Source organism: Pseudophryne corroboree, chromosome 6 (assembly GCF_028390025.1).
Source record: "Pseudophryne corroboree isolate aPseCor3 chromosome 6, aPseCor3.hap2, whole genome shotgun sequence".
NCBI lineage: Eukaryota > Metazoa > Chordata > Amphibia > Anura > Myobatrachidae > Pseudophryne > Pseudophryne corroboree.
Window position 1 is genome coordinate 349,633,768 of NC_086449.1, and position 14,327 is coordinate 349,648,094.

General features: G+C 47.3%; 1 protein-coding gene across 1 annotated transcript in view; it reads left to right on the forward strand.

Moving 5' to 3' along the window:
* LOC134934568 (stimulated by retinoic acid gene 6 protein-like) overlaps positions 1-14,327 on the forward strand; it is a 140,630-nt gene that overhangs the window by 71,772 nt on the left and 54,531 nt on the right. The window contains exon 14 of the mRNA XM_063929980.1: positions 11,180-11,249. Coding sequence (XP_063786050.1) covers positions 11,180-11,249 — 70 coding nt within the window. The remainder of the gene's footprint in view (positions 1-11,179; positions 11,250-14,327) is intronic.

Below are 14,327 nucleotides of genomic sequence, written 5' to 3' on the forward strand. Positions count from 1 at the left end.
GTTTCCACTCTCCCGGGTGGAGGTCGTGCTGAGGAAGTCTGCTTCCCAGTTTCCATTCCCGGGATGAAAAACTGCTGACAGTGTTATCACATGATTTTCCGCCCAGCGAAAAGTCCTTGCAGTTTCTGCCATTGCCCTCCTGCTTCTTGTGTCGCCCTGTCTGTTTACGTGGGCGACTGCCGTGATGTTTTTCCCACTGGATCAATACCGGCTGACCTTGAAGCAGAGGTCTTTGCTAAGCTTAGAGCATTATAAATTTACCCTTAGCTCCATTATATTTATGTGGAGAAAGGTCTCCATACTTGATCACACTCCCTGGAAATTTTTCCCTTGTGTGACTGCTCCCCAGCCTCTCAGGCTGGGCTCCGTGGTTACCAGCATCCAATCCTGAATGCCGAATCTGCGGCCCTCTAGAAGATGAGCACTCTATAACCACCACAGGAGAGACACCCTTGTCCTTGGATATTGGGTTATCCGCTGATGCATCTGAAGATGCGATCCGGACCATTTGTCCAGCAGATCCCACTGAAAAGTTCTTACGTGAAATCTGCCGAATGGAATTGCTTCGTAGGAAGCCACCATTTTTACCAGGACCCTTGTGCAATGATGCACTGTTTTTAGGAGGTTCCTGACTTGCTCGGATAACTCCCTGGCTTTCTCTTCCGGGAGAAACACCTTTTTCTGGACTGTGTCCAGAATCATCCCTAGGCACAGCAGACGTGTCGTCGGGATCAGCTGCGATTTTGGAATATTTAGAATCCACCCGTGCTGATTGTAGCAGTATCCGAGATAGTGCTACTCCGACCTCCAACTGTTCCCTGGACTATGCCCCTATCAGGAGATCGTCCAAGTAAGGGATAATTAAGACGCCTTTTCTTCGAAGAAGAATCATCAATTCGGCCATTACCTTGGTAAAGACCCCGGGGCGCCGTGGACAATCCAAACGGCAGCGTCTGAAACTGATAGTGACAGTTCTGCACCATGAACCTGAGGTACCCTTAGTGAGAAGGGCAAATTTGGGACATAGAGGTAAGCATCCCTGATGTCCCGGGACACTATATAGTCCCCTTCTTCCTGGTTCGTTATCACTGCTCTGAGTGACTTCATCTTAATTTGAACCTTTGTAAGTGTTCAAAAAAAATTTTTAGAATAAGTCTCACCTAGCCTTCTGGCTTCAGTACCACAATATAGTGTGGAATAATACCCCTTTTCTGTAGTAGGAGGGGTAATTTAATTATCACCTGCTGGGAATACAGCTTGTGAATTTTTTCCCATACTACCTCCTTGTCGGAGGGAGACTTGGTAAAGCAGACTTCAGGAGCCTGCGAAGGGGAAACGTCTCGACATTCCCATCTGTACCCCCGGGATACTACTTGTAGGATCCAGGGGTCCTGTACGGTCTCAGCGCCATGCTGAGAACTTGTCAGACGCGGTGGAACGCTTCTGTTCCTGGGAATGGGCTGCCTGCTGCAGTCTTCTTCCCTTTCCTCTATCCCTGGGCAGATATGATCTTATAGGGACGAGAGGACTGAGGCTGAAAAGACGGTGTCTTTTTCTGCAGAGATGTGACTTAGGGTAAAAAAACGGTGGATTTTCCAGCAGTTGCCGTGACCACCAGGTCCGATGGACCGACCCCAAACAAGTCCTCTTCCTTTATACGGCCATACTGTGCCGTTTGGAATCTGCATCACCTGACCACTGTCGTGTCCATAACATCTTCTGGCAGTTATGGACATTCTTACTTCAGCATCTGCAAGGGGGCCGGCGGCAAGGCTCCGGTGACCATCCAGGCTGTACCTGTGATCGTCCCTCTGGAGCTGATGTCCAGTAGCCAAGAAGCCAATCCATCCTGCACGCAGGTGAGTTCACTTCTTCTCCCCTAAGTCCCTCGTTGCAGTGATCCTGTTGCCAGCAGGACTCACTGTAAAATAAAAAACCTAAGCTAAACTTTCCTAAGCAGCTCTTTAGGAGAGCCACCTAGATTGCACCCTTCTCGGCCGGGCACAAAAATCTAACTGGCTTGGAGGAGGGTCATAGGGGGAGGAGCCAGTGCACACCACCTGATCCTAAAGCTTTACTTTTTGTGCCCTGTCTCCTGCGGAGCCGCTATTCCCCATGGTCCTTTCAGGAACCCCAGCATCCACTAGGACGATAGAGAAAGGTAAAACAATACAAGTCATACACTACAAACTAACAAGTAAATCTAAACAGAGTAATGGAGAATAATGGCTACAGAGAAATATACATACGTGGGGATGATTCGCAAGCGCGCCCTGGATCCAGCCCTCAGCATTCAGGGAGAAAGCCTTCAGAGAGAGTGAGTCTGGCCAGGCAATGGTGGTCTTTATATACACAACATACATTCACAATACAATGGTCCCTATAATCTCATTGTTCATTGGACACAGGAATGTGTCTCCACATTATAGCAAAGGTAATAGGTGGATTTGAACAGGTGGGCTGTGTCTTTCTCCAACTGCTCTGGTGGGAGGTATCCTCAGGATTCCCGCCGCATGTGTAATTTACAGCAAATACAATATATGTTCATAAACTACTTTCTCTATCGTCCTAAGTGGATGCTGGGGTTCCTGAAAGGACCATGGGGAATAGCGGCTCCGCAGGAGACAGGGCACAAAAAAGTAAAGCTTTTACCAGATCAGGTGGTGTGCACTGGCTCCTCCCCCTATGACCCTCCTCCAGACTCCAGTTAGATTTTGTGCCCGAACGAGAAGGGTGCAATCTAGGTGGCTCTCCTAAAGAGCTGCTTAGAGAAAGTTTAGCTTAGGTTTTTTACTTTACAGTGAGTCCTGCTGGCAACAGGATCACTGCAACGAGGGACTTAGGGGAGAAGTAGTGAACTCACCTGCGTGCAGAGTGGATTTGCTGCTTGGCTACTGGACACTAGCTCCAGAGGGACGATCACAGGTACAGCCTGGATGGTCACCGGAGCCGCGCCGCCGGCCCCCTTGCAGACGCTGAAGAGAGAAGAGGTCCAAAATCGGCGGCTGAAGACTCCTGAGTCTTCATAAAGGTAGCGCACAGCACTGCAGCTGTGCGCCATTTTCCTCTCAGCACACTTCACACAACAGTCACTGAGGGTGCAGAGCGCTGGGGGGGGCGCTCTGAGAGGCAAATAAAAACCTTATTAGAGGCAAAAAATACCTCACATATAGCCCACAGAGGCTATATGGAGATATTTAACCCCTGCCTAACTTCAAAAATAGCGGGAGACGAGCCCGCCGTAAAAGGGGCGGGGCCTATCTCCTCAGCACACAGCGCCATTTTCTCTCACAGAAAAGCTGGAGAGAAGGCTCCCAGGCTCTCCCCTGCACTGCACTACAGAAACAGGGTTAAAACAGAGAGGGGGGGCACTGATTTTGGCGATATTGTATATATATAAAAGATGCTATAAGGGAGAAACACTTATATAAGGTTGTCCCTATATAATTATAGCGTTTTTGGTGTGTGCTGGCAGACTCTCCCTCTGTCTCCCCAAAGGGCTAGTGGGTCCTGTCCTCTGTCAGAGCATTCCCGGTGTGTGTGCTGTGTGTCGGTACGTGTGTGTCGACATGTATGAGGACGATGTTGGTGAGGAGGCGGAGAAATTGCCTGTAATGGTGATGTCACTCTCTAGGGAGTCGACACCGGAATGGATGGCTTATTTAGAGAATTACGTGAGAATGTCAACACGCTGCAAGGTCGGTTGACGACATGAGACGGCCGACAATCTATTAGGACCGGTCCAGGCGTCTCAGAAACACCGTCAGGGGTTTTAAAAACGCCCATTTACCTCAGTCGGTCGACACAGACACGGACACTGAATACAGTGTCGACGGTGAATAAACAAACGTATTTCTCATTAGGGCCACACGTTAAGGGCAATGAAGGAGGTGTTACGTGTTTCTGATACTACAAGTACCACAAGAAAGGGTATTATGTGGGAGTGGAAAAAACTACCTGTAGTTTTTCCTGAATCAGATAAAATAAAATGAAGTGTGTGATGATGCGTAGGGTTACCCCGATAGCAAATATTGGCGTTATACCCTTTCCCGCCAGAAATTAGGGTACGTTGGGAAACACCCCTTAGGGTGATAAGGCGCTCACACGCTTATCAAGTGGCGTTACCGTCTCCAGATACGGCCGCCCTCAAGGAGCCAGCTGATAGGAAGCTGGAAAAATATCCTAAAAAGTATATACACACATACGGTGGTTATACTGCGACCAGCGATCGCCATCAGCCTGGAGATGCAGTGCTGGGTTGGCTTGGTCGGATTCCCTGACTGAAAATATTTTATTCATGTAGAGCATTTAATAGGATGCATTCTATATATATGTATGTGAGATGCACAGAGGGATATTTGCTCTCTGGCATCAAGATAAGTGCGTTGTCCATATCTCCCAGAAGATGTCAGGGACACGACAGTGGTCAGGTGATACAGATCCCATACGGCAGATGGAAGTATTGCTGTATAAAGGGAAGGAGTTATTTGGGGGTCGGTCCATCGGACCTGGGGACCACAGCAACAGCTGGGAAATCCAACCTTTTTTACCCCAAGTTACATCTCAGCTAAAAAAGACACCGTCTTTTCAGCCTCAATCTTTCCTTTCCCATGAGGGCATGCAGGCAAAAGGCCAGTCATATCTGCCCAGACATAGAGGTAAGGGAAGTAGACTGCAGCAGGCAGCCCTTTCCCAGGAAAAGAAGCCCTCCACCGCGTCTGCCAAGTCCTCAGCATGACGCTGGGGCCGTGCAAGCGGACTCAAGGTGGGGGGGTAGTCTCAAGAGTCTCAGGGCGCAGTGGGATCACTCGCAAGTTGACCCCTAGATCGTACGAGTATTATCCCAGGGGTAAAGATTGGAGAGTCGAGACATCTTCTCCTCGCAGGTTCCTGAAGTCTGCTTTACCAACGGCTCCCTCCGACAGGGAGGCAGCATTGGAAACAATTCACAAGCTGTATATCCAGCAGGTGATAATCAAAGTACCCCTCCTACGACAAGGAAAAGGGTATTATTTTTCCACACTATATTGTGGTACTGAAGCCAGACGGCTTGGTGACACATAGTCTAAATCTAAAATGTTTTGAACACTTACATAAAAGGTTCAAATCGAGATAAAGTCACTCAGAGCAGTGATAGCGAACCGGAAAAAAGGGGACTATATGGTGTCCCTGGACATCAAGGATTACCTCCATGTCCAAATTTTGTCCTTCTCATCAAGGGTACCTCTGGTTCGTGGTACAGAACTGTCAATATCAGTTTCAGACGATGCCGTTTGAATTATCCACGGCACCCCGGGCCTTTTTACCAAGGTAATGGCCGAAAAGATGTTTCTTCAAAGAAAAAAGGCATCTAAATTATCCCTTACTTGCACGACCTAAAAAGGGCAAGTTCCAGAGAACAGTTGGAGGTCGGAAGAGCACTATCTAAAGTAGTTCTTCGACGGCACGACTGGATTCTAAATATTCCAAGAATCGCAGCTGTTTTCCGACGATACGTCTGCTGTTCCTAGGGATGATTCTGGACACGGTTCAGAAAAAGGTTTTTCTTCCCGAGGAAAAAGCCAAGGAGTTATCCGACCTGTCAGGAACCTCCTAAAACCAGGAAAGGTGTCTGTACATCAATGCACAAGAGTCCTGGGAAAAATGGTGGCTTTTTACGAAGCAATTCCATTCGGCAGATTCCATGCAAGAATTTTCCAAAGGGATCTGTTGGACAAATGGTCAGGGTCGCATCCTCAGATGCACCTGCGAATAACCCTGTCGCCAAGGACAAGGGTATATCTTCTGTGGTGGTTGCAAAAGGCTCATCTATTGGAGGGCCGCAGATTCGGCATACAGGATTTGATCCTGGTGACCACGGACGCCAGCCTGAGAGGTTGGGGAGCAGTCACACAAGGAAGAAACTTCCAGGGGGTATGGACGAACCTGGAAAAGTCTCTTCACATAAACATTCTGGTACTAAGAGCAATCTAAAATGCTCTAAGCCAGGCGGAACCACTCCTGCAAGGAAAACCGGTGTTGATTCAGTCGGACAACATCACGGCGGTCGCCCATGTAAACAGACAGGGCGGCACAAGAAGCAGGAGTGCAATGGCAGAAGCTGCCAAGATTCTTCGCTGGGCGGAGAATCACGTAATAGCACTGTCAGCAGTGTTCTTCCCGGGCGTGGACAACTGGGAAGCAGACTTCCTCAGCAGACACGATATTCACCCGGGAGAGGGGGGTCTTCATCCAGAAGTCTTCCACATGCTAATAAACTGTTGGGAAAGACCAATGGTAGACATGATGGCGTCTCGCCTCAACAAGAAACTGGACAAGTATTGCGCCAGGTCAAGAGATCCACAGGCAATAGCTGTGGACGCACTGGTAACACCTTGGGTGTACAAATCAGTATATGTGTTTCCTCCTCTGCCTCTCATACCAAAGGTATTGAAGATTATACGGTGAGGAGGAGTAAGAACAATACTAGTGGCTCCGGATTGGCCAAGAAGGACTTGGTACCCGGAACTTCAAGAGTTGGTCACGGACGACCCGTGCCCTCTACTTCTGAGAAGGGACCTGCTACAACAGGGTCCCTGTCTCTTTCAAGACTTACCGCGGCTGCGTTTGACGGCATGGCGGTTGAACGCCAGATCCTAAAAGGGAAAGGCATTCCAGAAGAAGTCATTCCTACCTTGATTAAGGCAAGGAAGGAAGTCACCGCGAAACATTATCACCGCATTTGGCGAAAATATGTCGCGTGGTGCGAGGATCGGAGTGTTCCGACGGAGGAATTTCAACTGGGTCGTTTCCTACATTTCCTACAATCAGGATTGTCTATGGGTCTCAAATTGAGATCTATTAAGGTTCAAATTTCGGCCCTGTCAATATTCTTCCAAAAAGAATTGGCCTCAGTTCCTGAGGTACAGACTTTTGTTAAAGGAGTACTGCATATACAGCCTCCTGTGGTGCCTCCGGTGGCACCGTGGGATCTAAATGTAGTTTTAGATTTCCTCAAATCCCATTGGTTTGAACCATTGAAAAAGGTGGATTTTAAATATCTCACATGGAAAGTGACTATGTTACTGGCCCTGGCTTCCGCCAGGAGAGTATCTAAATTGGCGGCTTTATCTTATAAAAGCCCTTATCTAATCTTCCATTCGGATAGGGCAGAACTGAGGACTCGTCCGCATTTTCTCCCTAAGGTGGTATCAGCGTTTCACCTGAACCAACCTATTGTGGTGCCTGCGGCCACTGGCGACTTGGAGGACTCCAAGTTGTTGGACGTTGTCAGAGCCTTAAAAATATACATTTCAAGGACGGCTGAAGTCAGAAAATCTGACTCGCTGTTGATACTATATGCACCCAACAAGTTGGGTGCCCCTGCTTCTAAGCAGACGATTGCTCGTTGGATTTGTAACACAATTCAACTTGCTCATTCTGTGGCAGGCCTGCCACAGCCTAAATCTGTTAAGGCCCATTCCACAAGGAAGGTGGGCTCATCTTGGGCGGCTGCCCGAGGGGTCTCGGCATTACAATTCTGTCGAGCAGCTACGTGGTCGGGGGAAAACACGTTTGTAAAATTCTACAAATTTGATACCCTGGCAAAAGAGGACTTGGAATTCTCTCATTCGGTGCTGCAGAGTCATCCGCACTCTCCCGCCCGTTTGGGAGCTTTGGTATAATCCCCATGGTCCTTTCAGGAACCCCAGCATCCACTTAGGACGATAGAGAAAATAAGAATTTACTTACCGATAATTCTATTTCTCGGAGTCCGTAGTGGATGCTGGGCGCCCATCCCAAGTGCGGATTATCTGCAATACTGTACATAGTTATTGTTAACAAATTCGGGTTATATTGTTAAGGAGCCATCTTTAAGAGGCTCTTTCTGTTATCATACTGTTAACTGGGTTTAGATCACAAGTTGTACGGTGTGATTGGTGTGGCTGGTATGAGTCTTACCCGGGATTCAAATTGCCTCCCTTATTGTGTACGCTCGTCCGGGCACAGTACCTAACTGGAGTCTGGAGGAGGGTCATAGGGGGAGGAGCCAGTGCACACCACCTGATCTGGTAAAAGCTTTACTTTTTTGTGCCCTGTCTCCTGCGGAGCCGCTATTCCCCATGGTCCTTTCAGGAACCCCAGCATCCACTACGGACTCCGAGAAATAGAATTATCGGTAAGTAAATTCTTATTTTTGCACATAACTATACGCAGGAGCGAGCGTTCCTTTCCTAACTAGCATCGGAATGTTACTCTTAAAATACCCTACAGCTGGATACTAAACACCACCTTTCAACCTTTGTATGACCCTTCCTATCATGTAAAGAGGAATCTCTCTGTCCAGGAACAGTTTAAACTAAACATACTTGCTGACATTGTCTAGGGGAATATTTACTACAATATACGCTATTTGGGTTAAATATGCTACGATCGATTCGCCCGGTACACGCTCACAAACCCTACCGTAAATGCGCATACCACGCGCCAAGGCGCAGGGCCGTAGAAGCTCCATTACGCATAGTGCGAATATGCGCACACACGACAGAGCGAGTGCGCGTGCAGCGGGCATGTGCATGGGGTTAGTACAAGGCATATGCATCATGATATTTTTCGACTTTGACAATATATATATATATATATATATATATATATATATAAACGGGCAAAAAAGACTGCGGCACTCGGAGGCTTGATGCAAAAATTATGGTGTATTGAAAATATCACCTAAACTCCAACGTTTCGGGGTTGGCACACCCCTTTGTCAAGGATAAGCAGCAATGCCAACCCCGAAACGTTGGAGTTTAGGTGATATTTTCAATACACCATAATTTTTGCATCAAGCCTCCGAGTGCCGCAGTCTTTTTTGCCCGTTTACATTACACGTGTTCTGGAGGCACCGGAGCAACTGAGTCCAGCAGGAGGAGTGCCGGTCCGCATACTGTTCTTTTATATATATATATATATATATTTTAGAGAAATCTATTAGAGGAGCAGGATTTCTATCAGGGAGTGATGCATTTGCAGCCTGCATACATCTCCCTATACCTTATTTCGATCTCAAACTGTTGCTGTCAGTCTTACAGCACCTTCAGTTTCAAACCATTGAATTCAATTAAGTTCCTGGAAGACTGCCTTTCTGTTCACTGTCTCCACAGCTCACAGACCTATCAGGGGGCTCTGTCTTGAAGATTTTAATTTCTCATCCTACAATAAGAGAGAGGTGTGCTAAGGACTAAACCTTCAGTCTAGTGTGGTCTCAAAGTTCCATCTGAATCAGAACATTGAAATCCTGGCCTTAAACCGGCATCAGTTTTAGAAGAAGTGGGCTGTTCTCGCTTTCTGTATGTCCTTAGGACATTGAGGACTTATGTTCATAGAACCCCATTCATAGAACCCCAGAATTGCAGAGGATGCCTATACAGTATAATGTACACAATAGAGACTGGCCTGTATCACCAAAGCTTCTGACCATAAACTCCCTTATGGACCGCTTTGGGAGGTCCCCAGTGAATCCCATGTCTCCCATAGGATAACTGAGCAGGGCCAAAACTAGGGTGTTGCGGACAATGCTCGGCACACAGCGCATTTGCCCTGTGGGTGCATCTGTTCACATCCACTAGTGATCCCCTTTGTACGCGCTGTTGCCACCAGCAATGTATAATAGTAGTTGTGCACCCGACTCATTCTCTGCCGCCGGGTGCACCGCTACCATTACACATTACAGTGGGGAGCACTGCAGCTGCCTATCCGAGTGCTCTTCTCCCTCCCCAGTCTCCTGCAGTGTCTCTTGGGACTGGGAGAGCACTGCAGATCCCTGGGTGGGGTGGGGGGAGAAGGAGGACTGAAGATGAGGAGATGCAGGAATGATGATGAATGAGGAGGAGGGGCTTTACTGTTGTGTAATGTTTATTAGGGGCTCTACTTTTGCGCAGTGTGTATAAGAGGCTCTGTTGTCTGGTGTGTGGTGTAATGTGAATAACGGACACTACTGTGTGGTCAGGTGTAATGTGTATAAGGGGCTCTACTGTTCGGTGTAATGTGCATTGGTACTTTTCTGTGGCCAAGCCCATTCCCCATGAAGTCACAGCCCTTTATTTTTTGGCGCTATACTTGTTTCAAATATGGGGGGAAGGGGACCAATTCACTTTCTGGCACAGGGCACCAGAGTGTCTAGTTATGGCACTGTTAATGAGTAAATGGGATTTTTGTACTTATGCTAATTCTTTTCTCTGAGTCATATGGGGGGCATAGGACACCCTCCCTTTATTACACTCTTTAGATTTGTTTATGTTCTTGTTCAGTGTTGTTGGGTTTTTTTTTTTCTATTATCCTTGTTAAGATTGTTTTTCTCTTTTGAGAACTTTATTTTCTGCTCTTCCTCTTGTTCTGTACTCTTGGTTCTGTCCACTCTGGCTTTTTAAGAAAATGCTAACCTACTAGCTAGCCAGTGTGGGTATAGAGGGTGCTTGTGATTTTGTAGGTAAATATAAAGTGCCTAAGCCAATGTCACAGAACTCTATACCCCAGAGTATCAAGTGTACATTATAGGACTCTGATAAAAGGATATAATATATATATATATATATATATATATATATATATATATATATATATACTCTTCCAAAATCACGGCACTGAAGACAAGTATTGCTGAAAAATACCACTTGTACCTATACCTATATACCTATAATACAAGTGGTATTTTTCAGCAATACTTGTCTCCAGTGCCGTGATTTTGGAAAAGTGCATGTTGTTTGGACACTGGTGCACGGAGACCTGTTGTTCTTCAGAGTAGGAGTGCCGGCTGCTATGGACTATATATATATATATATATATATATATCCTTTGTGTGGGCGGCACTCAGAGACTTGCAACCAATATATAAAGTGCAAAAAAAGACCCCAACGGGCCAATTTAATGGACCATTAAATTGGCCCGTTGGGGTCTTTTTTTGCACTTTATATATTGGTTGCAAGTCTCTGAGTGCCGCCCACACAAAGGATATACTGTATACACAGACGCTGATCTGCAGGGAGGGCACCGGAGCAAGGTGAGCGTAAGTCCGGAGTGCCAGGGACCCTAGACATATGGACATATATATATATATATATATATATATATATATACACATATATATATAAATACTGTGTTTCTATATTTGTTGGGACTTTATTAGTATTTTTCTGTTTGCTTTCAGAAAAGAAATGAATAAACTTTATAAAGGTGTATCAGAGATTCCAGTAAAGGGTCGTTCACCTGTTATCCTGGTAAAGAAATAATCACATAAAAAATTAACTTTCTCTGACGTCCTAAGTGGATGCTGGGGACTCCGTCAGGACCATGGGGATTAGCGGCTCCGCAGGAGACAGGGCACAAAACTAAAGCTTTAGGATCAGGTGGTGTGTACTGGCTCCTCCCCCTATGACCCTCCTCCAAGCCTCTGTTAGGTTTTTGTGCCCGTCCGAGCAGGGTGCAATCTAGGTGGCTCTCTTAAGGAGCTGCTTAGAAAAAGTTTTTAGGTTTCTTATTTTCAGTGAGTCCTGCTGGCAACAGGCTCACTGCATCGAGGGACTTAGGGGAGAGAAGTTCAACTCACCTGCGTGCAGGATGGATTGGCTTCTTAGGCTACTGGACACCATTAGCTCCAGAGGGAGTCGGAACACAGGTCTCACCCTGGGGTTCGTCCCGGAGCCGCGCCGCCGACCCCCCTTGCAGATGCTGAAGATTGAAGGTCCAGAAACCGGCGGCAGAAGGCTTTTCAGTCTTCATGAAGGTAGCGCACAGCACTGCAGCTGTGCGCCATTGTTGTCACACACTTCACACCAACGGTCACGGAGGGTGCAGGGCGTTGCTGGGGGCGCCCTGGGCAGCAATGTATAATACCTTATTCTGGCTAAAAATACATCACATATAGCCCCTGGAGGCTATATGGATGTATTTAACCCCTGCCAGGTCTCAGAAAAACGGGAGAAGAAGCCCGCCGAAAAGGGGGCGGGGCCTATTCTCCTCAGCACACAGCGCCATTTTCCCTCACAGAAATGCTGGTGGGAAGGCTCCCAGGCTCTCCCCTGCACTGCACTACAGAAACAGGGTTAAAACAGAGAGGGGGGGCACTTATTTGGCGATATGTATATATATATTAAAATGCTATAAGGGAAAAACACTTATATAAAGGTTGTCCCTGTATAATATAGCGTTTTTGGTGTGTGCTGGCAAACTCTCCCTCTGTCTCCCCAAAGGGCTAGTGGGGTCCTGTCCTCTATCAGAGCATTCCCTGTGTGTGTGCTGTGTGTCGGTACTTGTGTGTCGACATGTATGAGGACGATGTTGGTGAGGAGGCGGAGCAATTGCCGGTAATGGTGATGTCACTCTCTAGGGAGTCGACACCGGAATGGATGGCTTAATTAAGGAATTACGTGATAATGTCAACACGCTGCAAGGTCGGTTGACGACATGAGACGGCCGGCAAACCAATTAGTACCTGTCCAGGCGTCTAAAACACCGTCAGGGGCGTTAAAACGTCCTTTTTACCTCAGTCGGTCGACACAGACACAGACACGGACACTGACTCCAGTGTCGACGGTGAAGAAACAAACGTATTTTCCTTTAGGGCCACACGTTACTTGTTAAGGGCAATGAAGGAGATGTTACATATTTCTGATACTACAAGTACCACAAAAAAGGGTATTATGTGGAGTGTGAAAAAACTACATGTGGTTTTTCCTGAATCAGATAAATTAAATGAAGTGTGTGATGATGCGTGGGTTTCCCCCGATAGAAAATTATTGGCGGTATACCCTTTCCCGCCAGAAGTTATGGCGCGTTGGGAAACACACCTTAGGGTGGATAAGGCGCTCACACGCTTATAAAAACAAGTGGCGTTACCGTCTCCAGATACGGACGCCCTCAAGGAGCCAACTGATAGGAAGTTGGAAAATATCCTAAAAAGTATACACACACATACTGGTGTTATACTGCGACCAGCGATCGCCTCAGCCTGGATGGGCAGCGCTGGGGTGGCTTGGTCGGATTCCCTGACTGGAAATATTTATACCCTTGACAGGGACAGTATTTTATTGACTATAGAGCATTTAAAAGATACATTTCTATATATGCGAAACTCTGGCATCAAGAGTAAGTGCGATGTCCATATCTGCCAGACGATGTTTATGGACACGACAGTGGTCAGGTGATGCAGATTCCAAACGGCACATGGAAGTATTGCCGTATAAAGGGGAGGAGTTATTTGGGGTCGGTCCATCGGACCTGGTGGCCACGGCAACAGCTAGAAAATCCACCTTTTTTACCCCAAGTCACATCTCAGCAGAAAAAGACAGTCTTTTCAGCCTCAGTCCTTTCGTCCCCATAATATCTGCCCAGGGATAGAGGTAAGGGAAGAAGACTGCAGCAGGCAGCCCATTCCCAGGAACAGAAGCCTTCCACCGCTTCTGCCAAGTCCTCAGCATGACGCTGGGGCCGTACAAACAGGTGCGGTGGGGGGTCGTCTCAAGAGTTTCAGCACGCAGTGGGCTCACTCGCAAGTGGACCCCTGGATCCTACAAGTAGTATCCCAGGGGTACAGATTGGAAATTCGAGACGTCTCCCCCTCGCAGGTTCCTGAAGTTTGCTTTACCAACGTCTACCTCCGACAGGGAGGCAGTATTGGAAACAATTCACAAGCTGTATTCCCAGCAGGTGATAATCAAAGTACCCCTCCTACAACAAGTAAAGGGGTATTATTCCACACTATATTGTGGTACTGAAGCCAGACGGCTCGGTGAGACCTATTCTAAATGGAGTCACTCAGAGCAGTGATAGCGAACCAGGAAGAAGGGGACTATATGGTGTCCCTGGACATCAAGGATGCTTACCTCCATGTCCAAATTTGCCCTTCTCACAAAGGGTACCTCAGGTTCGTGGTACAAAACTGTCACTATCAGTTTCAGACGCTGCCGTTTGGATTGTCTACGGCACCCCGGGTCTTTACCAAGGTAATGGCCGAAATGATGATTCTTCTTCAAAGAAAAGGCGTCTTAATTATCCCTTACTTGGACGATCTCCTGATAAGGGCAAGGTCCAGAGAACAGTTGGAGGTCTGAGTAGCACTATCTCAAGTAGTTCTACGACAGCACGGGTGGATTCTAAATATTCCAAAATCGCAGCTGTCTCCGACGACACGTCTGCTGTCCCTATGGATGATTCTGGACACAGTCCAGAAAAAGGTGTTTCTCCCGGAGGAGAAAGCCAGGGAGTTATCCGAGCTAGTCAGGATCCTCCAAAAAACCAGGAAAAGTGTCAGTGCATCATTGCACAAGGGTCCTGGGAAAAATGGTGGCTTCTTACGA